This window comes from Kogia breviceps, chromosome 9, assembly GCF_026419965.1.
Source record: "Kogia breviceps isolate mKogBre1 chromosome 9, mKogBre1 haplotype 1, whole genome shotgun sequence".
Lineage (NCBI taxonomy): Eukaryota > Metazoa > Chordata > Mammalia > Artiodactyla > Physeteridae > Kogia > Kogia breviceps.
This window is the reverse complement of record NC_081318.1, coordinates 48,565,802-48,593,378: the sequence shown is the minus strand read 5'-3', so window position 1 is coordinate 48,593,378 and position 27,577 is coordinate 48,565,802. Positions and strand designations below refer to the sequence as shown.

The 27,577-nt window shown below is 42.0% G+C and overlaps 1 protein-coding gene and 1 pseudogene across 1 annotated transcript in view; both read right to left on the bottom strand.

Moving 5' to 3' along the window:
• The window catches only part of JAZF1 (JAZF zinc finger 1), a 340,756-nt gene that overhangs the window by 36,925 nt on the left and 276,254 nt on the right, over positions 1-27,577 (bottom strand). Inside the window, exon 3 of the mRNA XM_059073529.2 lies at positions 13,005-13,201. Coding sequence (XP_058929512.1) covers positions 13,005-13,201 — 197 coding nt within the window. The remainder of the gene's footprint in view (positions 1-13,004; positions 13,202-27,577) is intronic.
• Positions 5,935-6,938, bottom strand: LOC131762193 (heterogeneous nuclear ribonucleoprotein A1-like; annotated as a pseudogene).

Sequence of the window (27,577 nt, the reverse complement as noted above, 5' to 3'; positions counted from 1 at the left end):
TTGGGGGGTAGGGAGTGTGCCCTTTAAAATAACTTTATCTTGTGATATTTCTTGATATTTTTTGGCCAGTGCAGAGACCCTTGCTGGGACGAAGAAAAAGCAACAACGATTGAGGGCCAAATCCATGCCATGAACTATGTTTCTAGCACCAGGTGAAACATGACATAAAGACCGTCAAGATTTCTTATGGGAATTCTTAACAGTGGACATATTTCTATTGAGTTTGATTAAACAAGAACACAGTTAAGAGAAGAGATGAAATTCATGTTTATAACTAAATGTAAATGATTAAGCATGGTATTGCCAAAATGGTAGGACTCAAAAATATTTTCATTAGAAGATAAATTATTGATGCCTTTTTGTTACTGCAAATATTAAATCTGAAGATAAGCTGTTATTAAGTGGCTGCCCATTATAGAAATGGGGTTTATTTAGAGTTTCAGAGGATGTGCTTGATGCAGGCTGAAATTGAGCCGCTTTAATTTTCTTTCCTGTAAAATTCTCACTATCTCATGGAAAGCAAAATATTTTGGATATTGGAAGACCCAGATGCTATAATTTTCTATCAGAAACACTGATTCTGTGTCTTGAGACCCAGTGTCTGGCAACTAGTTCTTCTTCATTTAATAAGTGCAGCAATTGTTTTATTTGACCATGCTATCTTTTCTGCAGAGTTCCAAAGCTGAGAATAAAGGATTCTGCTGTCTTTCTTCAACAGAGAGGAAATTCCAGAGATTTTCTTCTCAAACTACTGCGTGTATTTACTTCCTTTGTTCTTAAATGGCTTGTTTACAGCAGAGGAAATGCTCTTTGCTCTTTCAAGGAGTGAGTGGAAGTTGTGGGCTCCTGTTCCTCATTTATGCCTGGGGCAACAATTTTTTTTTTTTTTTTAAACTGAGGTAAATCCAATGCACAGATCTTAAGTGTCTAATTCAGTTAGTTTGATAAATGTCTACCTTTGTGTAACCAACATTTCAATCAAGATATGGACTATTGGGCTTCCCTGGTGGCGCAGTGGTTGGGAGTCTGCCTGCCAATGCAGGGGACGCGCGGGTTTGTGCCCCGGTCCGGGGAGATCCCACATGCCGCGGAGCAGCTGGGCCCGTGAGCCATGGCCACTGAGCCTGCACGTCTGGAGCCTGTGCTCCACGATGGGAGAGGCCACAACAGTGAGAGGCCCGCGTACCGCAAAAGAAAGAAAAAAAGATATGGACTATATCCATCAGTCCAAAAAGTTCTCTTCGGTACGACCCTTCCCCACATTCCCCGAGTCCACTGCTATTCAGATTTCCATCATTATGGATCAGCTACCTCTACTTGAATTTCATATGTACTCTTTGGTGTTCCTTTCACTCAGTGTAATGTTTTTTTGTTTTGTTTTGTTTTTTAAATAAATGTATTTATTTTTGGCTGCGTTGGGTCTTTGTTGCTGCACGTGGGTTTTCTCTAGATGCAGCGAGCAGAGGCCACTCCTCGCTGCGGTGCACGAGCTTGTCATTGCGGTGGCTTCTCTTGTTGCATTGCACAGGCTCTAGGCATGTGGGCTTCAGCAGTTGTGGCTTGCGGGCTCCAGAGTGCAGGCTCAGTAGTTGTGGCACACGGGCTTAGTTGCTCCACGGCATGTGGGATCTTCCCGGACCAGGGTTCGAACCTGAGTCCCCTGCATTGGCAGGTGGATTCTTAACCACTGCGCCACCAGGGAGGTCCCCAGTATAATGTTTTTGAGACTCATCCATGGTTGTGGTTTTTTTTTTTGTTTTTTGGTGTAACTGTACTTTGTTCTTCTTTTTTAAAAAAATCACTAAATAGCATTTCATTGTATGGACAGATCACAATTTGTTTATACGTGTACCTGGAGATGGCCTAGTTAACAGTCTGGGCTATTGCAAATAAAGCTGCCCTGTATATCCTTGCATCTGTCTTTTGTGGACGTATGCTTCCATTCCTCTTGGGTAAATACCTAGAGTGGTACCGCTCAGCCAACATCACTTTGGTTTTGAAGCCTGAAGCCCTGGAGAACCTATATGACCTCTGTAGGGCTCTTCCTCCTTGGCTGGGTGGAGGAACAGTGACATCTGATGCCCTCTCCTCTCAGAGCAGCTTTGAGGATGTTTTCTGCCCTTCACAGGAAAGAGGGCAAGGAGTTTCCCGGACACTGTACTCAAAACTCACCTGGCCCGAAGACCTTGAGATGCCCTTTACATAGCTCTAAGACCCTGACATATCTTATCAGTGAGATGTTCAGTGGGGCATCTGACAGAGACGGTGGGACAAAGGGGTGCCGCCCCCCCCAGACAGTGATGGCGGTTGGGCCTATGTGGGCGCATCCTCCAAAAAGGGAGGGGAGAGAGCTCGTTGATAAGTGTGTGTATCTGTTAGAAACATCCAATATTCCATTTTCTTCATGCTTTGAAGTTCCACAATTAAAAGGGTTATCACTGCTACCTTTACTAAAACAACAAGACAAACTATAAAAATCTGTAAACCTGTTAACGCTTTTACTTCTACCAGCTCTGGTCATAAAATGGTTACCTTAAACACTCCTGTATTTCTGATAACAAATAGTGTCATTTTTGTTCTCAGATATAACACCCCTTCCCCTGGAAAATATGCCCGTGCCCAAAAGTACATCATTAGCAAATGCCACCAGTAATGCACATTCCTGGAATCAATCTTCTCTGAGGTTAGTACAGACAAAAAATAAACATGCACAAGTGGTCCTGGCCAGGGCTGGTGAAATGCCTTCTAAAAGGGCAGGATTCAGTTAAGAGCACGAAATGTTTTCTTTGTTCTGAATGTGCTGTATAGCTACTTCAAGAAGCCCTGACAGCCTTGACATGTCGGCCATTTCCACCACTGACCCAGTGGTTCCTGAAAGCACTGGGTGCCTTGGATGCAGAGTAGGGCTTTCAGAGCTAATGTCCTTTCTAAACTGGAGGTTTAAGTAGAGACAGTGTTAACACAAGCAGTTGTTTCCGTCCCTATCTTTATCACATTAATCCTCATGGGGAGGTAGGCATTGTCTCCAATGTACACATGAGGAGGCTGAACTTACAAAGGTTTAAGGCCATCTATCTCTCAAGCTGCAGAACCAAGATTTGAATCCAGATCCTCCTGATGCCAAAAGCTCTCACCACTTTACCTCTATGTTCCCAGGGTTTTAGAAGATGGCCCAGAAAACTCCAGGTTTACAGAATACCTTTTGTCAACATATCTGGGTCTGCTTACGAATTCCCTAAGCTGACATACCATAATGATCATGCTCTAAAACTGTGTGCCCCAAATCACTTTCCCACTGACCTCACCTTATTCCAACTGCTTTGGAATTCACATTGCCTTACAATTTCTAAGACATTTTTGTGGATGTGAATATATAGATTATAGCTGCACTAAAACAGTATGGAAAGAATGGCTCTATGTGTACCTCTATCTTGTCTAGCTAATCATCCATGCTAGTAATTTAGTCCACCTGTGTGTATGTCATGTTCATTAAGTGTCTGCTCTACATGTGTATGACCTGCTTCTACTAAGAGATGTAAGTTCTAATCCGTAAGGGTTATGCCTTCTGCTTTTTTGTACTCCCGATACCTGGAACAGTGACTGTAACAAAATAGATGCTCCATAAATTATGTGAAATAAGAAGATACCCCATCCTGGTGCTGTGGAAAACAGGGTCACTCGGGGACTGCTGAACTTGGGCCAGTTTTCACTTAGATGAGCCTCACTTTCCTTTGTCTTCAAAGTGGGGTTAATAAATGGTGATGTGAATGTTTTTGTGCACTATAAAGAGATAATCGATTATTATTACAGATCGGCATTGATTTGATTGCTTTCTTCAAGTCAAGAAAATGTTTTGTTTGGGAAGGTCTCTTACGAGTGATGTAGCTGAGGAAAAATAATTGAAGTACTATCTCGTCGTTGCCATCCTTACTCTAACCAACGCTTTGAGTAGTAAGAGATTAAAAATAAGCATCCGCATAATGCAGTGGGGAAGGAAGCAAATTAGCTACAAGACTGGACCATAACACTCAGGAAGTAGGATAAAAATTTTACAAGTCAATCAATGAAGAAGATGAAAGGCCAGTGATTAGAACAAAGCAGTATATAAACAAACAAGCAAACAAGTCATAGGCCAGGAAAGGGTGTGTTAGTGCCCCTGAATATACGCAAGCCAGAGAGTACAGCAACATGAAGTCATTCTCCAGCTTAAGACGGCACATTTATGTGAAAAGGGAAATATAAATCAAGGCCATTTTCTCAATGGGAAGAGTTTAGAGAATGTTTTTCAGGCATTGTCCAGATATTTAACTCTTTAGGGCAGAATCCGTTAGAAATACCAAGCCCTGGCCTCAGGACTTTGTAAGTAGGTCACAAAATTCAGTCAGGCTAAAATATTTCAATTTTCTTCTTTTCCACCATTAAATAGGATGGGGGTTATCTCTCTGAGGTTTTTCCTTCTGTTTCATTCTCTTCTTTTGGGTGGGTGGGGGGAATTACGCTAGTTTAGACCTTACCTTAGTTATCTTTTCCTCTCAGATTTTCTGCCTTTCGTAAGGCTGTTTAGGTGTATTTCATTTTCCAAAAATAAAGGGATTGGGGGAGAGTTCACCTCAACTCCACTCAGACAGAGCTTCTAAATGTCAAGCTAAATTTTGTCAGTTCCATCAGTCATTTCCATCCTGAGGGTAAAATTAATACTTTACTTTTTAAAATGATTTGCTGTTTATTAGTAACTCCGGAGAACTGCAAAATGTCATCATCTGAGCAACCTATTGCCAAAACTATAAAGGAATGTTAAAGGTCTACTATCAGGCCAGACAGCAGGAGACACAGGAATATGAAATGAAACAACACAATGCAAAAACTTAAATTATGCATTAATAGATATAATCTGGGACTTCATGGTCATCATAGGCCGCCTAAACAAGAAAACAAAAAAATTGGTTTAATTTCCTTTGGTACCTTTCTCTGGTTTAATACTTAAATTTTCCCCAAGTGGGCCAAAAAATATATGCAAGTATTTTCCAGGAGAGACTGTGCAGTGCTATTAGAACCAGAAATCCAGCCAACTCTTTCCACGGCTGCTCCACGAAGACATAAGCAAGCATTTGTTCAGTCCCATTGGACTCATGTCTGGAAGCTAAGCAAGTAGATTACAGTAACTTTTCTCCAAGCAAAGTGGAATACAGGTTAACCCAGGCAAGAAAACACACAGCTATGACAAGATGGGTCCCATTTAAAAGCAGTGGTTTCCCAACTCTGGCTGTAGGTTGGAATTACCTAGAGAGAGGTTTTAGAAACCCCCAATGCCCAACCCACCAACCGGATCAGGGTCCCGAGAGTGGAGCCCATGGACAATTTCAGGATGAGCTTTTAACAACTGGTTTGCAAGCCTGAATATTTAACAGCTGGCTCCCTAGAGTCAGCTCCAACTCACCCTTAAAGAAAACCCTGTCTAAACTAAACTGGTAAGTTCTTCAGTTCTGACCTGCTATTTGAACGATGGAGTGGGGTAAAAGTGAGGGTTACTGTGAATGAAAGTGAACCACAGTTCCTATCTTAATGTATTTTTGTATTTTAGGTTTAGAAGTAGTTAACTGGGGCAGCTAAATGGCTGAAGGTCTAATGAGGTTTTTTTGTTTTTTGTTTTTAAAGACACATTTATTCAGCGTCATGATCACACTGTTACATTTAGCAATCAACAGCATGGGTGCCAAAAAACAAAACAACAACAAAAAAACCCTACATTAAAACCCTTTGTTGGAATGCTTTACACTTTCCACAGAACAGAAACGAAAAGAACCCGTTATACAATTAGTCACAAATACAGTCCTCGAGTTTTTTGCTCATACACATGAGTATTGTCAAAACATGCCTTCTTTGTAGCAGCTAGGCCCTGCCACCACTGTGCTTGGCTGAGTTCACAAATCTGTTGTAGCCTGGAGCTTCCCTGTCACTTCTCTGGCTCTCCTCTCCTGCTAAGCTTTGTTTCCTGGCAGTAATCAGAACCTTCTGCCACTGCCATAGCTACTGCTGCTGCTGGAACCACCAGAGCCACCTTGGTTTCGGGGTTTGGCAAAGTATTGGCCTCCACCACCACAGGGGCCAGAACTTCTGCCTCCGAAGTCTCCTCCTTTCACGGGTCCAAAATTTGCAGATTGATTGTTGTAACTGCCAAAATCATTGTGGCTTCCACCACCTCCAAAACTGCTTCCATCACTACCGAATCCATTCTAGCCATTCCGCTGCCACCATATCCACCGCCACCGCGGCTGCCACCAAGGCCAGCTCGACCACTGTTTCCTCCGTGACCAAAGCTGCCATTCCCACCAAAACCACCGCCACGACCATCACCAAAGTTTCCAGAACCACTTCGACCTCTTTGGCTGGATGAGGCAGCAGCCATCTCTCGCTGAGATAGGGCCATTCACAGTGTGGCGTTTCTGAATGACGATCTTGTGTACGGAGTCGTGGTCATCAAAGGTTACGAAAGCAAAGCCTCTCTTTTTGCCACTGCCTCGGTCAGTCATGACTTCAATCACTTCAATTTTCCCCTACTGCTCAAAACAATCTCTTAGGTGATGTTCTTCACTGTCTTCTTTAATGCCACCAACAAAAATCTTTTTCACAGTTAAGTGGGCACCCGGTCTTTGAGAATCTTCTCTTGAGACGGCCCTCTTTGGTTCCACAACTCGTCCATCCACCTCGTGTGGCCTTGCCTTCGTGGCTGCACCCACCCCCTCCACAGTGGCGTACGTGACAAACCCGAAGCCTCTGGAGCGCCTGGTGTTTGCATCCCTCATTACCACGCAATCTGTGAGCGTTCCCCACTGCTCAGAATGGCTCCTCAGACTGTCAGCGGTTGTTTCAAAGCTCAAACCTCCGATGAAGAGCTCCTGCAGCTGTTCGGGCTCTTTGGGAGACTCTGACTTAGACATGAGGGCAGTGGAGGGGGGAGACGTCAACAGCGCTTACCGTGCGTGCACGGGCAGAAAGGAGTAATCTACCGAACGTATCTCTTATGAGGTTTTTAAAAAAGTGTTAATATAATAATGATTAATGTGGAAATAAAGTATGAGTACACCGGAAAGACCTCATTTTTGGAAGGGACAGACACGGGACTTTGTGCAAATTAACCTTATTAAGCCTCTATTTCTTTAATCTGTATATAGGAATTAATAATGCTGTCTCAGTGGGGTTGGTGTTAGGATTAAACAATCACACATAAGCATATATAGTAAAAAATCTAAGTTGCCTTTCCTTCTCAGCAGTTATACTCTAGATTATTATTACTTTTAAAGGAGAATGGTATGAATTGTTTTAACACTTTATTTTCAGGGAATTTAATCACGTTTATCTTTATTTTATATATATATATTTTTTAATTGAGGTACAGCTGATGTACAACGTTGTGATAGTTTCGGGTGTATAGCAAACTGATTCAGTCAGATAGACAGACAGATATTTTTTCAGATTCTTTTCCCTTATGGGCTATTACAAAACATTGAGTATAGTTCCCTGTGCTATACAGTTAGGTCCTTGTTGACTATTTTATACATAGCAATCACATTTATCTTTTTTTTTCCTTTTTTTTTTTTGTGGTACGCGGGCCTCTCAGTGTTGTGGCCTCTCCTGTTGCGGAGCACAGGCTCCGGACGCGCAGGCTCAGCGGCCATGGCTCACGGGCCCAGCCGCTCCACGGCATGTGGGATCTTCCCGGACCGGGGCACGAACCCATGTCCCCTGCATCGGCAGGCGGACTCTCAACCACTGCACCACCAGGGAAGCCCGATGTGGACCATTTTTAAAGTCTTTATTGAATTTGTTACAATATTGCTTCTGTTTTATGTTTGGCTTTTTTGGCCCCAAGGCATATGGGATCTTAGTTCCCTGACCAGGGATAGAACCCGCACCCCCTACATTGGAAGGCGAAGTCTTAATCACTGGATGGCCAGGGAAGTCCCCAATCTTTAATTCTTTATCTCTGTGATTTAAACCAGGGTTGGCAAACTATGGCCTGTGGACCAAATCTGTAAATAAGGTTCCACAAAAACTTTTAGTTTTATGGAACACACCATGTCCATTTGTTTGCATAGTTCTATAGCTGCTTTCCTGCTACAGCAGCAGAGTTGAGTAGCTGAAACAGAGGCCCCATCGCCTGCAGAGCCTGAAGTATTTACTATCTGGTCCTTCACAGAAAAGATTCTTGACCCACAATTTAAACCATTCTAAGCTTTCCTTAAGTGAATACTTTTAAAAAGTACATTAAAAAAGAACACAAAACAAATGAGGATAGGAAATGAAAAAAATGAGAAAAGAAGATTCCCCTAGGGTTTAGAAATTGCAAAATAAATCTTAGTTCCAGAATCCTTAAAAAAATACCTGAAACTCTAGAATGAAACTGAGATCTAATTCTGTCAAGACAGTATATATATATTTTTATATATCTTTATTGGAATATAATTTAAAAAAATTTTTTTTGGCTGTGTTGGGTCTTCCGTTGCTGCACGTGGGCTTTCTCTAGCTGTCGCGAGCAGGGACTACTCTTCGTTGTGGTGCACAGACTCCTCACTGCAGTGGCTTCTCTTGTTGCAGAGCACAGGCTCTAGGCATGTGGGCTTCAGTAGTTGTGGTGTGCGAGCTCAGTAGTTGTGGTGCGCGAGCTCAGTAGTTGTGGTGCGCGAGCTCAGTAGTTGTGGTGCATGGGCTTAGTTGCTCTGCGTCATGTGGGATCTTCCCAGACCAGGGATCAACCCTGTGTCCCGTGCACTGGCAGGCAGATTCTTAACCACTGTGCCACCAGGAAGTCCCTATTGGAGTATAATTGCTTTACAGTGTTGTGTCAGTTTCTGCTGTAAAACAAAGTGAGTCAGCTATATGTATACATATATCTGCATATCCCCTCCCTCCCTCCTTATCCTACCCCTCTCTAGTGATCTCCCTGTGCTATGCAGCAGCTTCCCACCAGCCGTCTATTTTACATTTGGTAGTGTATATATGTCAGTGCTACTCTCTCACCTCATCCCAGTTTCCCCTTCCTACCCTGTGTCCTCAAGTCTGTTCTCTACATCTGCGTCTTTATTCCTGCCCTGCCACTACGTTCATCAGTACCGTTTTTTTAGATTCCATATATGTGCATTAGCATACGGTATTTGTTTTTCTCTTCTTGACTTACTTCACTCTGTATGACAGACTCTAGGTCCATCCACCTCACTACAAATAACTCAATTTCGTTTCTTTTTATGGCTGAGTAATATGCCATTGTATATATGTGCCACATCTTCTTTATCCGTTCACCTGTTGATGGGCACTTAGGTTGCTTCCATGTCCTGGCTATTGTAAATAGTGTTGCAATGAACATTGTGGTACATGTATCTTTTTGAATTATGGTTTTCTCAGGGTATATGCCCAGTAGTAAGATTGCTGGGTCATATGGTAGTTCTATCTTTAGTTTTTTAAGGAACCTCCATACTGTTCTCCATAGTGGCTGCATCAATTTACATTCCTACCAACGGTGCAGGAGGGTTCCCTTTTCTCCACACCCTCTCCAGCATTTACTGTTTCTAAATTTTTTGATGATGGCCATTCTGACTGGTGTGAGGTAATACCTCATTGTGGTTTTGATTTGCATTTCTCTAATGATTAATGATGTTGAGCATTCTTTCATGTGTTTGTTGGCAATCTATATCTTCTTTGGAGAAATGTCTATTTAGATCTTCTGTCCATTTTTGGATTGGGTTGTTTGTTTTTTTGATGTGGAGCTGCATGAGCTGCTTGTATATTTTGGAGATTAATCCTTTGTCAGTTGCTTCGTTTGCAAATAATTTCTCCCATTCCGAGGGTTGTCTTTTGGTCTTTTTTATGGTTTCCTTTGCTGTGCAAAAGCTTTTAAGTTTCATTAGGTCCCATTTGTTTATTTTTGTTTTTATTTCCATTTCTCTAGGAGGTGGGTCAAAAAGGATCCTGCTGTGATTTATGTCATAGAGTGTTCTGCCTATGTTTTCCTCTAAGAGTTTTATAGTGTCTGGCCTTACATTTAGGTCTTTAAACCATTCTGAGTTTACTTCTGTGTATGGTGTTAGGGAGTGTTCTAATTTCATTATTTTACATGTAACTGTCCAGTTTTCCCAGCACCACTTATTGAAGAGGCTGTCTTTTCTCCATTGTATATTCTTGCCCCCTTTGTCAAAGATAAGGTTACCATATGTGTGTGGGTTTATCTCTGGGCTTTCTATCCTGTTCCATTGATCTATATTTCTGTTTTTGTGCCAGTACCATACTAAGACAGTATATTTTAAAGAATACTTTATCAATGAAATTTTCTGCAAGATGACTATTACTTCTGCACCAGGAATGCGTCCTGAATATGAAACTTGGAAGTGTGAATTTAGAAGGTAGAAACATGGAAAACTACTTATAACCTGGCAATGAAAGTGACTGAAACCACATTAGTCAGGCAAAATAAGCTGTTCTCTCTAACTACAGGTAAAATAACATTTCAAACATTGAAAAATGTACAGAGTCAAAATGGTACAGGGTAGGGGTTTAAGAAACCATTTCCCCTGCTAATTTTTGATGTTTACATGGAATGTTCTTCAGGCAGCAAATAACTTACCAATGATGTTGGCAGACTGAAAATGATAGATCTTTACCACAACATATATTAATTCTCTCAGTGGGAAATTGCTAAAATAGACAAGGTGTCAGAAAGATTTCTTTACGTCTGAAGGAAAGGAAATGATTCCATTTCTTCCAAACATTCTTATATGAAAAATAATAAACTCTCACTTTTAAAATGTCTTTATTTTCAAGGGGTTCTAAAGCTCCCATTATTAATTGGGGAGGTCATGGTTATCTGGTGCTGGCTATGAGTCAATCCATATTAAGTCAGTATAAAACACAGCCAGGTATAAAACTGCCCCCATAATTCACATTATATATGAATAAATATTCATAGAAATACTCAGAAAAGAGAAGTGAGGAATTACACTACACTCTCATGGCATTCCTTAGATCTACATAGTAAATGTTACACAGAGATACTGGAAAGTAAATCTTCACGAAATAAAATGTAAGAGAAACATGGTGGTCTATCTAAAGAAAGGGACAAATGCCCAACACAAATGAAACCAATTCATCCTCTATAGAATGACCTCCGATTCTGTTCCTGAAGCAACTAGTTGAAGACTCTGGGCCACAGAGACGAACATTTACTGAGTGTTTAAGGCATGCATATCTATCACGTTTAACTCTCACACAGAAACCTAAGTAATGGGTATCATCAGTGATTTTTAAAGGGCGAAATTCAGTAGGAACTCAGTCTGTCTGCCTCGCGCACCTATCCTGCCTTCAAAATGTCCAGTCCTGATGGAACACAGGGTATCTGCCAACCATGAGCCCACAGAGATGCCCCTAGAAAAAGAGGTCCTCTAATCAAAGCGACTAAATTTGGAAAGCTTTCTAAACCCTCCTCTTGGAGAATAATAATGTATAGATTAAAGTCCTGTATTGAAGAAACCAGTTTACCTTTGTCTAACCCAATATTTCCCCAAACTTATTAGGGAATCCCTTTTCCCAATTACTATTTTGTGAAAGTTATATTCTGAAACACACCCTGAGAAACATGACTGCGGTCACCTCCCTTGATGGGAGATGGATAAAAGAGAAATACATAAACTGTAAGAGAAAGATAAACATTTTCACCCATGGTCAAGGGGCAATGCTACTGAAGTGATGGTGTGATTCTAAGGGGCTTCTTTTTGCTCTTAGGATGACACTGTAAGTACCCCGGCCCCTGCAGACCTCCTTGGCCTCATCTAACAAACACCCCACCACCTGGCCGACCTTCAGTACCTGGGACCTGCCAGGCTCCCCATCATGGAGCATTTGAAAAATGCTGTCTGCTTGGCTGGATGAGCCTTCTTTCCCTCTTTACCTACTTACCTTTCAGGGAAGTCTTTCCTCACCCTGTCGAGCCCTTCTCTGTATGCTCTCCTATCACTGAGTTCTTCCATACAGCGAGTTCATGGTTACAATGTTGTATTTATTGGATGAATGCCTGTCTATACCCCTATGGGAGTGAGGGGAAATATATCCCCTGTGCTCAGATGCAAAAAAGAAGAGGAGGGGACCTTTCCAGCCTCTTTCTACCATCTTCTATCACTGCTGACTTAATGGATCTCATACTTGGGAGAAGGTTCTGCACACGTTCAGCTCAGGGCCTGGGTGCACTCTGGTCTGCTCCCAGGCAGGCAAGCTCAGAAGGAATGTTTGCGAGTAAGTTCAACTCACGGAAGACAGTTGTTACAGATGCTAGCTAGCTCTATTCTGCAGTTTAGCCTTATGCAGTAATAAAGTCAATTTTAATCTTCACCTCTGAGTCTTGTTGTATTTTTCAAATTGGAGGGCAAGGCAAGAAAGAGTGTTCTTGTTGGTCCCCTAGAATGCCAACATCTTCCACTAGGCCTCAGTCCACCAGGAAGAACAGGGAGGGGTCTCCTTTGGCTCACTACTATAGCTCAGCCCTGGCACATGGGAGGCACCCTAATTTTTAAAAATTAATCATTCTATCATGGAAAATTTCTTAAATAAGCAAAAATAGGGAGAATGGTATGATGAGCCCTTATGTATATGTCGCCCAGCTTCGACAACAATCAACACATGGCAATAAACAACATATAATCGATCTTGTTTGATCTACTTCTCAACTTGACCGAAGCAAATCCAAGACATTGCATCACTTCATACATAGCAAATACTAAAGGCCTGAAAACATATCTATAAAACCATTATCACATGCATATTATAAATGACAATTTATAAATATTTCTTCCATCATAAATAGATGAATGAATCCGCAAACGCGATAGGGACCAGTAAAGGGTCCAAGAAAAGGTGGGTCTGAAACATGATCTGTCCCCAGCCCCCAGCACACCACACACACACACACACACACACACACGCACACACGCACACACACACTCCCCACAGGCCAAGCCACTCACCGGTCGGAGTGCTGCTGCGGAATGAAGAGGAGGGGGTGATGGGCGGGGTCACGGGGGGAGTAAGGCTTCCGCTGCTGTGGCGAGGTGGCGTGGACACATTTCCTCGAGACACGGAGCTGGACAAGGTCAGCGAGAGCTTCGGCTGAATCTTCTTCTTTAGGGACTCCTGCTCTCGGCGGGCAGCGTCTGTCATGAATCTGCAGCAACAGTGGAAGGGACCATTTATGAGTAACCAGGACCATATACAGAGCAGGAGGATTATGACAGTGAACTCAAGTTTGACAGGCGCTCCACCCTGGGAAAGGGGCTTGTTCACAGGTCCCAGTTTCAAAAACTCACAACAGTTGCCCCTTTCCTACATGATGAAATTATCTTCTAGCTCCTTGTTTTAAAGTTCCTCAAAGTCAGGATCCTTTCTTCCCTGGGCAAACCCTCTGTGCAGGTAATGGATACACATAGACTCTGTACTCACTACAGTGCCTTCAGTTACAAGACTGCTTCTCTGGGGAGGGGTCCTCTCAACCCTCAGAAAGTACACCTGCTCTCAAAGTTCCCCAACCACCCCCAGCTACACAGGACTTCCTTCATCTGCAGGTTGGTAGTATTTATTGTTTGTGTCACTGAACTTATACGGCTTCATGAAAACTTTGATTCTTTTTTGTACTCTGGGTTCTCATATCATTATTTGGGTTTTTAACACTTTCTTGGCTGATTGAAGGTCTTGTCTCCCCAGCCATTAGCTGAAAAGAAAGGACCCGAGTCCCTATAATCATTGCTAGCACGCTGCCAGGCCCATCTTAGCAAACATTTATCAAATGACTGAACAAACCTGCCCAAGCAGATTCAGTAAGAGGGTACAAGCTGTGTACTGGGAGGAAGATCACGGAGAAAGATTTGTTTATGTTGTGATCTTATTACTCATAAAGGGAAAGGTGACTTTTCTTGATAGTTTCACTTCGGAAACTTCAAAGTCACTCTTTCAACACTTCTCTTACGTTAGTTATATTCAAACTTTGTTCTTTTCTCACTGTTTAATCTAGCATTTCATAAATTCAGGTAATAAGAGATTCAAAACAATCTATGAAATGGTATCTCCTACCTAAAGAGCAAATGTCAACTGCATTTTTGAAAATTGCGATGAAAAGCCTAGTGAATGTAGTATATGAAAATGTTTAGGTGAAAAAAACATACACTTGTGCCCACTGCCTAAGCGAAGAACCAGACCATAACCATACCTCTCAACTCCCCTACCCCACCCTCTCACCAATTGTGTTTTGACTATTTTAATACAATTCATCGTAAACTAATTCCATTGCACTTAAACATGGTATTTTACCCAACCCCTTTCACATTCTGCCTACAAAATTCCTTCATATTTGTCTTCAGTACGCTGCGGCATTTTGTAAGTCAACAGATAGTTCTCATGCCTGGTAAAAGCTTTGAGTTGCTCAAACACCCAGTGAAAAAATGTTACAATAGAGTTACAGTGTCTTAAAATGTCTACTTTTACACTTGGAACATGGATGGCACATTTCTTGAAGGGCTTTTGCAATATAATCTATATGCATCAACTGGATTTTATATGTTGAACCAAACTGTAATAAAGCTACAAGTTTTGCCTTGAGCTCTTAGGTTTTGTGCTACAAGATGGTGATGATTTAAAAAGAAGAAAGGAATGACAATGTAAAACAGAATTGTTTGCATCCGGCAGCCACGTACTCATTTATTTTCAGATGTAAAGTTGGTTCTATTGCTCTTAAAACTTTTTTCCCCTCCTCATAAACCTCTACTCAAAATCTGGACTATAGAGAAAAGCTGGAACTGGTGCTTTCGTTTATTATTCTAAGTACAACTGCTAACTGGCACAGTGCTGAGCTTCTTCAACTGGGGTATGCAGTGCACCAGGGAGTGGGGGAAACCACAGGCTAAACATATTGCTTCTTCCAGGAAGACCAAGTGTTCTCAGTGTAGGTCATTCAAGTTAGTTTTTTATTTTTTTTTCAATCTACTTATTTTTGGCTGTGTTGGGTCTTTGTTGCTGTGTGCGGGCTTTCTCTAGTTGCAGCGAGCGGGGGCTACTCTTCGTTGTGGTGCGCGGGCTTCTCATTACAGTGGCTTCTCTTGTTGCAGAGCACGGGTTTCAGGAGTTGTGGCTCGCAGGCTCAGTAGTTGGGGCGCACGGGCTTAGTTGCTCCGCGGCATGTGGGATCTTCCCGGAGGAGGGCTCGAACCCATGTCCCCTGCATCGGCAGGCGGATTCTTAACCACTGCACCACCAGGGAAGCCCTAAGTTAGTTTTTTAAATAGTAAAATAAACACGGATATGCTATGGAGTAGAATGAAAAATATACATCTTGCATCTTAGTTAACAGCATGGGACTTGGAGTCAGGCAGGGCAGGGTTCAAATGCTGGCTGTGTGACTTACTATGTGACTCGAGGCAAGCTGATGAACCTCTCTAAGCCTCAGCTTTATTCTCTGAAAAATGGGACTAATAATTGTCGATAAAGGGTTAACATACCTCTTCTCCCTTTCTATAAGAGACTTTGATCTTTGGTTAACTCTGGTAACCTGCCAAGACGCTAAGTCAGATATGCTACTGGGCAACACTGCTTATATTAAGACTGACCCCCAACTGGTTGGTAAATGACATCTGGAGTGGGAGGAGCTAGAAAGCATCTCTCCACACCTGTTAGGGAGCCAGAGCTTTGGGCTTCCTGAGCACAGTGATCTTGCCCCTGAACACGCCCCTTGCAGAGAACTGGGGAGCGTGCCCGGGGAGTGTTATAAGAGCTTTGATTCCAGGGCAGCTCCCACCTTTGCCCGAGGGGCATCTTCTATCTGCATCTGGATAGACTGCCATGTGTACCAGTAAGAACTCCACAGAAGGTGTGATGCGGCCCTGCTGGCAGGCTGTGGCTCTGCCTTTGATCTCTCTGAAAAGACCCAGCGCCCATGGTGGTGGCCTCTGGTCATCTTGTGAGTCTGAATATTCATGGTGGAGGAAGGTCACCTGCTGGTGGACAGGGCAACAATAGCGCTGACTTCAGAGGACAATTGTGAAGATTAAACGAGGAAGCAGTGCCTGTCATGTAGGAAGTGGCTGTTATTATTATAGACAGCTTCATAAATGTGGTCTTATCTGTATATTCCATCTACCTTACTCCACGTTTCTTGAGGATGCACTGCATGTCTATGGCTCTGAAAGCACCTGGTTCATGCCTCACGTATAGTAGGATGGGATGTGGAATAGCTGACCAGGAATCAGCCCAGAGAGTGCATAGAGAGTGTCAGAAAGAAACTCTTGCCAGAGAGAGAAAGCAAGTGAGCTAGCGAGCTCTGCAGGCTTTGCAGTGTCTTCTCTTACTCTGGTTAAAAAGTATAAAAGTATCACAGCTCACAGTTTTTACTGTAAAATAAATACTCTCCTACAGCTCAGAGATAGAAACAACTATAAACAACCACGACAACGTGCACACACATATCCCTCACCTTCACCCCCTCATGGATTTGGTTGGCTATGGACAGCCCTCTATTTTTGGCTTGTATCTGCTAAGTGCTTTCTAGAAGCGAGAACGAGGCACCATGTTAAAAGCATTAAACATGAAACTCATAAAACACTTCTGCCAACCCTTCTCTCCCTCCACTCTCCCTCCTTCTCCCTTGGACTGGTGGTTATGAACTTGCAGCTATACCCATAAATCAAGGCAAGCCTGCCATACCAAGATACACAGCTGCAGAATTTATTCCTGGTGACAACATACACACACGCATGGGCATAAAAACGCCTTTGGAGCGCTGGGTAAAATTCACCAGTTTCTCCCTTGGCAGTGTTGCACTGTTCCTCTTTCACTTATCACCCATGACTTTACCTATATTTTGGAGACTTATTTAAACCTTAAAGTTTTCAAGCAATGTTCCATCAGTACAGTTGTTTGTCAAAAGATGGGTGGATTCCCAATGGCAAAGAATCACCTGGGGAGACAAGTTTATAAAGAACCTGATGAGGCAGAATAAAGGCTGTGACTGCAGCCAAGAACTGGACTTGAGTAAGTTGGCTCTGAGCATTTCCCACCTTCAAGGGCAGCTGCACTTTGACATATCCTTGAAGGACCAGTGCCCAGATCTTTCCTTCATCAGGATTAGAAATGTTTCCCCTGCATTCCCAGATGAGAGGGAGTTCAGGCTTGGGAAGCCACACCACTCTGTGGTCTGATGAGTTTTTCTCAATGGATTTTGACATGACTGGTGATCTTCTCTGAAGCCCTCAGTAATCACAGCCAACATGAGGTTTTAGAGCAGGGAGGAACCTGGATGAGACAGATCACCTCGTCCAACCCCCTCATTTTTCACAGTAACTGGGCAATGAGGGGAAGGGGGCTGTTCAAGGTCACTTTGCTGGATGGTGGCAGAGCTGGCATCTGAGAAGTCAGCCTTGGGACCGTAACGAACGCTCCTGCTCTGCCAGGCTGCCACTGGCACGGCAAAGAACCCTGAGCTTTCTTGTGTTTGCTGGTGAAGTTGAAAGGGGTTAAGGAGCTGAAGCTTAGGGCCTGAGGAAATGCAGAGGAAACCCCTCGGGGGTTTACACGTTGGAAGTGGGGCAACTGGACGAGCAGGGGCCTTCATCCTCCCAGGGTCTGCCAGTTCTGCTATGTGGGGTCCCTTGGCTCCTGGGGGCCCTGGATTTGTAGCCTCACTGGGCTGTGATGCAGGGAAGGCTCGCTGTGTCCACGTCCCTGAATTCTTTCTGCTTTGCAATGGCAACTGTTCTGAGTACTTGTGTGCTGGTGCAGGCTTATGCTGGCTTGTGAGAGCTGATCATTAAATTTTTAGGGATTTAGGCCAGTTGTTAAACATACCCATTATTAAAAATTAAATTATGTGATTGGGAGTTTGGGACTGACATGTGCACACTGCTATATTTAAAACAGATAACGATCGTATGCTGTCCCTTATATGCGGAAGCTAAAAAGAACTGATACAAATGAACTTATTTACAAAACAGAAACAGACTCACAGACTTAGAGAATGAACTTACGGTTACCAGGGGGGAAGGGTGGGGGGAAGGGATAGTTAGGGATCCACCTGTACACACTGTTATATTTTAAATGGATAAACAACAAGGACCTACTGCATAGCACAGGGAACAGTGCTCAATGCTATGTGGCAGCCTGGATGGAAGGGGAGTTTGGGGAGAATGGATACATGTATATATATGGCTGAGTCGCTCTGCTGTGCACCTGAAACTATCACAACATTGTTAATCGGCTATACCTCAATATAAAATAAAAAGTTAAAAAAATAAAATAAAATAACCAACAAGGACCTACTGTATAGCACAGGGAACTCTGCTCAATACTTTGTAATAACCTAAATGGAAAAAGAACTTGAAAAAGGATACATGTATATGTAAAACGGAATCACTTTGCTGTACACCTGAAACTAACACAACATCGTTAATCAACTAAATTCCAATATAAAATAAAAATTAAAAACTAAATAAAAATTATGTGAACTTAAAATTAAAACAAGCATATTAAAAATAAAGGTAACAATACACAAGGTTTATCAGTTCTTATCATTTTCTTCCACTTTACTATTATCTATGCTATTTAGGTTATTTACATTAATAATGTCATATCTGTTTGGTAGAACTACTGTATGATGCTGTATGCTACTGCACATTTCTTCCCAACTCTATTCAGCAATGTAATGTTGGTTGCTTGAAATTGGCCATGATGGGAGTATTTAAACCACGGAAATTGGCAAATATTACAAATCAGGGTTTTCTCCCCACCCCAAGAGTCAGCCGTTAAACATTTACCAGTATACCTGTCGTTATTATTATTATTATTTTAATATGGAAGAAAAGCATTTGAACCAGGCTCCTTGCCTATTCACTAAAGGAGCTACTCGGGGAAGGGATGAAGGATGGATAAGGAAGCCTTCTTTTCCTTTTTAAAAGTATAAAAATAAGACTTCTCATTAAAGAACACTTATAGAAAAATTTTTATGGATTTGTGACTTGTGCTTAAAAACATTTTTAAAAATTCGGTAATACACACACAATTGAGGGTACGTATTTACAAGCACAGTTTAAAGAAGAATAAAATGACAATCCATGTACTCACCACTCAGCTTATGAAAAAATTTTTTACCAGAACCTTTGAAGTTTGCAGATACAACTATGGTTGATTTTTCAGGGTATTTTCCTTCTAGTATTGCTTTTCTACACATAGAGTGAACTGGATACTTCTTAAAGAAAAAAATAGTCACTTGAGGGTTCATTCACTGTTGACTAACAGCCTGCAAATCTGTGGTCAGGCAAAGTCATGTTTTCATTTTGAAGCTGAAACTGCCATAAGATTAATTTTAACTTTCCTACAAATCAGAAATGCCCAAGTTACTTTAATTTAATATGGTCATTTGCAGTAATATTTGTTATTGCTTGGGGAAGTACATATTCCTTAAGTAAATTTTCAAGACTCCGTTATAAGTCTTTCAAATCCTTAGACCACAATGTTCATTCAGTCTGACATATTAAGCGTGGAAACATGACTATGACACCGCTGGGGGAGAATGTCAAATTGCTGGTCCACGGAGACCAGTCTCAACCACAAACTCAGGAAATTTACAGAGTTGGCTGGAGCCCGGGCAGAGCCCGCCCTGCACCTCACTCTCGGGCCAAACACCTGAGCCCAAGTGTCCTGCTGGGGCCAAACCACTTGGCTTCTGCCCGCTCTGGAGAGCCCAGTGATGGAAGTGACCACTAGAAACTCAAGCCTCTCTCAGAAAAACCTGACAAGAATCCAAACTCTGAGATGCATGGCGTGGTTTGGTTGTTACTATAAGACTCTGAAGAGGCCGTGTAGTCCAGAGGCGGGAGCTGTGTGTGTCAGGAGGCTCGTTTTGGGGAGAAGAAGCGGGTGGCCTCTGGAAGTCCCAATGCTCCCCCCAACCCCCGGTCTGGTCCTGGTTTTTCTACTTGTTAAAACTGAGGAGTTTTTCGTTTTATGGGTATAAGAAATATATCACCCCTGTGTTCCTTCCTAGCTGCAACAGTCAATATTCCCGCAGGCCGTGTTTCCCAAACTTTTTTTGACCTCAATCCATTATAAGGAAGCCTGTACACACATAAGTATAATTAGGTCTGCAATCTGCAATTTTGAAATCTCTAGAGCTCTGAAAATTGGAAAGTTTCTTATGTTTGACAGCAAAACTCACGGGGGGGACCAACCCTGCCGTGAACTCCTTAAAAGCTATTTACACACTTTATTTATTGTATTTAGTGTGAATATTTATATGCTTCACTGCACAAACATCAGCCCTGGACCCTGTAGGGAGAGTTATGTAATAGGCAGTATTTGCACCATACTGTCTTTCTGAAATTAGAAGAACTATGACTTGTGAGACATATCTGGGCGCTAAGACAAAGAATTTTTATGTAAACATCTGAAACAAAAATTTCTTGAAACAATCCTTACTACCTGTGATATACTCTGATATTTTTCTATTCTATTTGATTTTAACAAAATATCCTGGTCATGACCACCACACTAATTTCTTGACCTACTAACAGGTCATGGCCTGCAGTTTGAAAATATTAGTGTAGCAGTTAAGAGGTGGGCTTTGTAGGCGGACTGTTCAGATGCTAATTTCTCCTCTATATTCTCCAGCTGTGTGACCCTGGGCACGTTACCTAACCTCTCTGCGTCTCCGTTTTCTTACCTACAAATGGTGAAAATAATAAGGGCTATCTTACAGAGTTGTGAAGGTGAAGCGAATTAATACACGTAAAGCACTTGGAATAGGGCCTGGCACTTGGGTGTTTGACAAATGTCATGTGAACGACTCTTGTTCTGGAAATCTTAACGCACAAATCTTTCATTCTGACACTTAACGTCAGCAGTGTGGTTACTTCTGAGCTTAACTACTGAGTATTAGGATAAGTACTGCCATATGAGTTCTGCTGATTCTGAAAGCAACAAGCCACCTTCACTGATTCTGCATGCATTGATTGATTAAATTACTGCTTCAATCACAGGCAAATTTGAAAAAGGTAGTTACAGTAGCTGGAATACAAACAGATGGTCCCTCTCCTTAAGGACAACATGCTGGGAGGTGGAGTATCTATAAACCCACACACCTCCTCTTCTTTACTTCTCTGCCTTGATTTCTTGAGAAGAAGCTAATTGTAGAAGGCCTTTCTGGCAGGACAGGCAACAGGAGTGCAGCTACTTGATGGAAAGATGTTTTTCTATGCAGTTATAGGCTGCCCTCTACTTGGGAGATTCACGAAGTCGCACAAGGCTCAGATGTGGTCCACAACCAGACCTCTGTACAAAGTACCACATCCAACTACTTCATTTGAAGCTCAAAAGCTTTGATCTGCCTTTTCAATGGCCCTTCGGGCATTGCCATGTTTTTGGTGAAACCAAGAAAGCTTTTGAGGAAAGCTGCTAGGAGCTGGCAGATAGACCACAATTCTAAGCACTCGCAAATCTGCTAACTCATGGCTCCGGACAGTGGAATCTCTGACCTGACAAGGACAACAATCGATCTTTCCAGTGGAGAGTACCTTAGGGATTTTCCTTTTCTCCAACTACTACGACGCACAATCCAGGACAAGGATGGACAGAAAGCCAGTAAGGAAGCAGAATGATCCATAAGACATTCGAATAGAGGCTATGGGAATAATGGCAGATTTCAGCATGTGATCATGTGTGGTCCGCATGTCAGAGGATATGGCTGTTCTAGGTCTCAAAGTAATGATGGCTTTCAGAACACACATCTGCTAATAAATTCATGGGGTGGCTCCTCTCATTTTAGTAACTTAAAGCCACAGTGAGGCTGAGGGGTGTTTGGTTAGAGCAGCTGGCCAGTGAAACATGACCTGCTGGCAGCAAAGGGGAGTGACTGCTTGTCTGCACCCCTTCATTAAGAGAAGGGCCTTTCCTGGTGATCAGGGAACTTAATAAATGTTCTTCTTTTCAAAGACAAAAGACAATTTGGACTCCCAAGTAACATTAATTTCAGAAAGTTTCTAGTAATGTTTTGAACAATCATATGTTTCATTTCTCATCCCAGAGCTATTTTTGCCTTCACAATCTGAGGTCTATGGGGTGGATTTTGAAGCTTCATAAAATTTTTCGCAGTGTCACCAAAACTCAGAGCCTCTTTAATATGCTGCTGTTAAAGATTTAATGCAAAATAATAGAACTAAAAGAAGCACCAGGAAAAAACCCACACCATCTGATCAGATCAGTTTGGCACTTAACTTGTGAGGGGTTTGTGTGTTTGTGTGTGTGAGATTTTCATCTGATATTCACATGGGTTGTGGGCATAATTTGTGAAGCACCACCAATGAATCAGATTTTGTTCTTGGGTACCAAACCAAAACCAACAGATTTATTGCATTAAGTGAGACACCCTTTTTCTTCCTCCTTTTTCTTTACTAAGTTTACATGTGATACATACAGGAGGATATAGTTCCTGGACTTTGAGGAGTAGTTCCAGTCTAATTTGCACAAAATAAATTAACACCAGGGCAAGCCAATTCCACATCAGACATTGTAGCTAGTTTATTAAGAGTTCACCTTATTTCTGGGGACAGGGAGAGGAGAAAAGAGAAGGACATAAGAAAAAAAGAGAAGAGGTGATCTTCTTCTTAACTACTCTCTTGACAACTATATTTCTTCTTCTTCTTTTTTTAAGGGCAGCTATAGTATAGCTTGAGTATTCTAAAACTTTAAAAAATATTTATTTAGGGACTTCCCTGGTGGTGCAGTGGTTAAGAATCCGCCTGTCAATGCAGGGAACATGGGTCGAGCCCTGGTCCTGGAAGATCCCACATGCTGTGGAGCAACTAAGCCCATGCACCACAACTACTGAGCCCGTGCTCCACAACATGAGAAGCCACCACAACTAGAGAAAGCCCGCGTGCAGCAATGACCCAACTCAGCCAAAAATAAGTACATAAATAAATAAATTTATTTAATAACACTCGGTTGCCCATTTCTATTGCCAAGTGGTATACCTTATCTAACTACCATCACCAGCCTCTCATTAAAAAGAAAAAGCCATTGTAACATAAAATATAGAAAGGACATAATCTTGGAATAAAATAATCCTTTCAGGAGAAAGACTGTCCTTTATTCTGAGATTATAACAATAGAACAAGGGAAGAATAAATGTACTTAAATTTTTTTGAGATGCAGAGAAGCTACAATATAAAATTTAATTTTATTATTTTGTAATCACATCATATGCACATTGTAATAGACTGTTTATAATAATATGTTGCTTATAATTATTCTCTAGATACAAGTTATTGTATATCCAGCTTTATTTTCTATCATGGCCATTGCTAAAAGTTCAGTTTCAAGGAATGTTGACTAAAATGGAACTATTAAATTTAGGAAGAATCATTTGCAATATGCTGCAAACTGAAAGAAGCCAAATACATGGGCACCCAAACCCAGGGGCTTCTCTTTTCCCAGAGCTTGGAGAAAGAACACACAGGGGTGGTGGGTGCTGGCTGCCCCTCCTCCTGGGCCCCACACACCCTAGGCAACTTGGAGACTCCGCAGACCAACAGAAACACCCTTATGAACAGCATCATTCAAAGACTAGTAGCTGTCTGTGAAGAGTACTTAAGAATTACTTTTTTAGAAAACCTATAATCTCTTTCCTGGAATTTTAGCACTCAAATGAAATTCATGCATGGAGGCTAAGTAATTGCAGTAATGAACAAAATCCCATCCCTGAATACCATTATTTTGTATATTCCCAATAAATACTGGGTATTTTCTCACAACGAAGGAACAATATAGCTAATCTACCTTAATGAAATCTCTGGTTCAGTTTCCAGCAATTACTACTTAAGGCCACAGGTCAGCGTAAATGATCAGTGAAGCAATTAATTTTGATTTACTTTAGCCGGAATAGAGTAAACCGTGGTCTCTTTCATCGTCAATGCCAAGAATAAAAACCACTTCTGAAAACGAAGCCCACAAATCTCTGGTTTGACGGCCAACTGGAATATCCCTCTGTTGGCAACTCTCTACCATCCTCTCCATTCCTTTTCTACTTTCATCGAACTGGAAATAACTATGGCTATTTCTTACACATGGTTTTCATTGCTAATTTGACATCCGTGTAAAAACCAATGAACAAAACAAAGAAGCTGTATTTTATGAGGTTTTGTGGTACAAAACTACAAATAGCTTTTGAGTTTCCTTGTTTTGCCTCCTCTGGAAGTAAATTAAATGAGTTATTTGAGGTTTCCATGTAAACTGCTAATGAGATGATGCATAACTCTCCTCGTAAGCTGGGAAAAGTTTAAAAATTAAAGAAAAAAAATTGGATTTAGGTCTCCGGAGTTTAGTTTCAGTATCATTAACAGCTGTGAACACAGCTTGGTTGAAAGTCTAGCTTCTGGGGGCAAACTCCTGATTTAGGTATTCAAGCTTAGGCAAATTATTTACCCTCTCTTGTCTTCGGATCCTCATTTATAAAACAGAGGTAACCCTAACACCTACCTCATGGGGGTTATTGTCAAGATCTCGCTAGATAAAAGCATGAAAAGCACTTGGCTCTGCATAATACTGCACATATATCAGGAGGCTGCTCAGTCTTGGTATTTCCATGGGTGTTGGCCCTATGCCCCTGACTCTCACCCAGAAGTTATGTTAAAAATGTAACAGCCATCTGACTGGATAATTCTTATGTAAGAGGTCATTTGTGCGGGGAACCTATGCAGTCCGGTCTACCTAAGATGGACTTAGACAGAAATCTAAGTCTGGGGTCAAAAGTCTCTGTTTCCAAAGAAAAGCACTTCTCTGATGCTGCCATGACCAATCCACTTAGGCCGGCTCTTCTGACCAAGTGGGCTGGGTGACAGTCAACATTTAGTTAAGACAAGTGACTTGGAGTGAAGCTAGAACCAGGGGATGGGGTGAATTGGAGGACTCTGGCTAAGGAAACTTTGGGTTGAGAAAGAAGAGAGGAAGCATGTGAGATGGAAGAGGACTCTCAATGTCAGAGGAGATCTCACACAGCTAGGGTTTGTTTATGCCAGGGATGGCACGCACAGTGTCTCCAGTGCCACTTATAATCCACTCAGCCCATGAGAGCCATTGCAACTCCATCCCAGCCCTTTTCCCTGTGCTGCTTATGGATTCAGCCTTAGACTCTTCCTTTTCACCAGCCCTAGGTTGCCACTATCCACTGATTAAGGTGACGCGTAAGTTGAAAGTTTGTGCCATCTCTGACTTGCACTTTTCCCCCAATATCCACTGATATTTCCACTAATATCCCACCCGAGGCATATTCTAACTCAGTTGGCACATGCATTATCCACCCTCAGAGAATCAGGCAGCAACGATGGCAGACAATACACTTAATAGCTGAGAGAGAAAGTAGACTTTGTCCAAGATGAGAACTGTCCCCAAGTGAGGCAAGGATATTCAGCACACATTCAGATAACTGCATGCATTCATGAATACAATTACAGGGCCAACTCCTCATTCAAATTTATTTTTGTGTATATGTGACTCACTTATATAGAGTAGCAGTCAGAAGAGCATTGTTTGGGAACAGGGTGGAGACAGCAGCATTTTCTTCTTAAATGGATTAATCCACTTAGGCAGTGAAACTATTTTGGGGGGCAAAGTCAGCTCTATACATGGGTTGTGCCTTTACAAAGTATATGCCTGTGGGCATCACAAGCTTACAGACCTCAAGTTTCATGGGCCTTGGAAGCTGATTACTTTTTCAAGTGATCTTTTTCGTTCCCTTTGTTGCAAGAGTTCAGTTAAGCTGCTTCTGGCAAAGTGTTTGGTGTTCCCTGTTTTCCAGGAGGTTTGCACCTGATAAATGCATTTAGGTATTGGATTCTTCAGATAAGTACACACACATCTGAGGACTGAATAATCATTTTTTTAAAAATCAAAGGGATATGAACGTCCATGTCTCTTCTTCCTGCTTGACTTAATTAACCCAAGGAGTTTGTGAATGCTAAAGATACTTGACAAGTTGTAAACTGTGAGTAAATGCTGGGGGTGAAGAGGATGAAGGGGTTGAGGATGGTGATTATTTAAATTTTTTATTAGAGATAATTTCAAAAACACACAAAACTAGAGAGGTTAGTGTGATGAACTGCCATGTTACCAACATTTTGCATCTTGGTTAAACTTTCTCCCCTCTTCCCTTTTTAGGCCATGATTATTATCCTTCACATATTTCTTATCATCCTGTGTTCATCTGATCACTTGAAAAATATATAGGGATAAAATAAATGGCAGAAGAATAAGGGAGAAGGCAAGAGAGAAGAGAGAAAAAAATTTCAACATAGTCCCTGGGAAATACCCAATGAAGATTCAAAATTGAGTAAGATGGTTAGTGGCATAACTGCAGGGTCTCCCTCTGACATAGACGCAGCTAAGCTATAATGTCTGCAACATTTGAGCACTATCATACAGAGTATATACTGTTGAATGACACACCAAAGGTTTATTAATATGGAAGGTCTGAGCCAATGGCTCCCAACTCTCAGCTATGGGGGACCCATTATAGTGTTGAATGGTGCACTGTTTTGAATATCATAATGGTACTGCTGGGGTCCTTTAAATGTGGGGGGAAAAGGGAATAATACAAAATTACTAGTCAGTACTGCTTCAAAATTAATTTGTATTTTACAAGATCCCCTAATCACCTTTCCCCCACATGTTCCATCCCAAACAGGGACTTTATAGGTTATTTTGAAAAAAAAAAAATTCAGGGTACGTGTTTAAAATTGTCAAGAATGTCTCTGTATTTAATTCTGCTAATGAAGTGCTTCTTGGAGGGGCTTCCAGACCTTCAGTGGATTTACAATGAGCAGTCTTTATTGCATGCCAAAAGCGTGCACTAATCCTTAGCATCAGCTGGTTCCCAGAAATACATGTGCCCCCCCAAATCCTGTTTATCCTGCTGGTTTATTTAGCAAAGCTTTTCTTCACAGAGAGCACAGGCCTCCATTTCAGACTGACCAACCTGTTTATTCCAAATCCCTACTTAATGTAATTAAAGCTTTAATGGACTGCAGCCAGGATATAAACCACACAACCCCCCTTTAAAACTTGTTGCTTGATGCGTGGGCAGGACTGGTCCACGGCAGAGGGCTTCCTGTGTGAGGACTGAGGCCCTGCTCTCCCAGAAGGCCCTGGACACCTCTGCACCCAATGCCCAGGCCATTTCTGATGCCCCGGGAGTCGTTCGTCAGGTTCACGCTCACAAACCGAACTGTCCCCACCCGCCCCCACCTCTGGTGTTCACCGAAGCCAACGGGTTCTCTCTAAACATTCCTACACATGCTAGTCTCTTGGGGATTTTTCTACTGCCATTTATGCCCTGGGAAACAAGGCTAATGTCCTAACTAAAATACTGAATACTTCCCAGAAACCTAGGAGAATCTTGTTAGATCCTGCAGAGTCCTCTTGTATTAACCCGCCTGCAGAGAATTGCTCAGAACCTTTCCAGTAACCAAACCCCAAAGGTCTACAGCTTAAACCCAGAGTGCGTTTAGGCGTT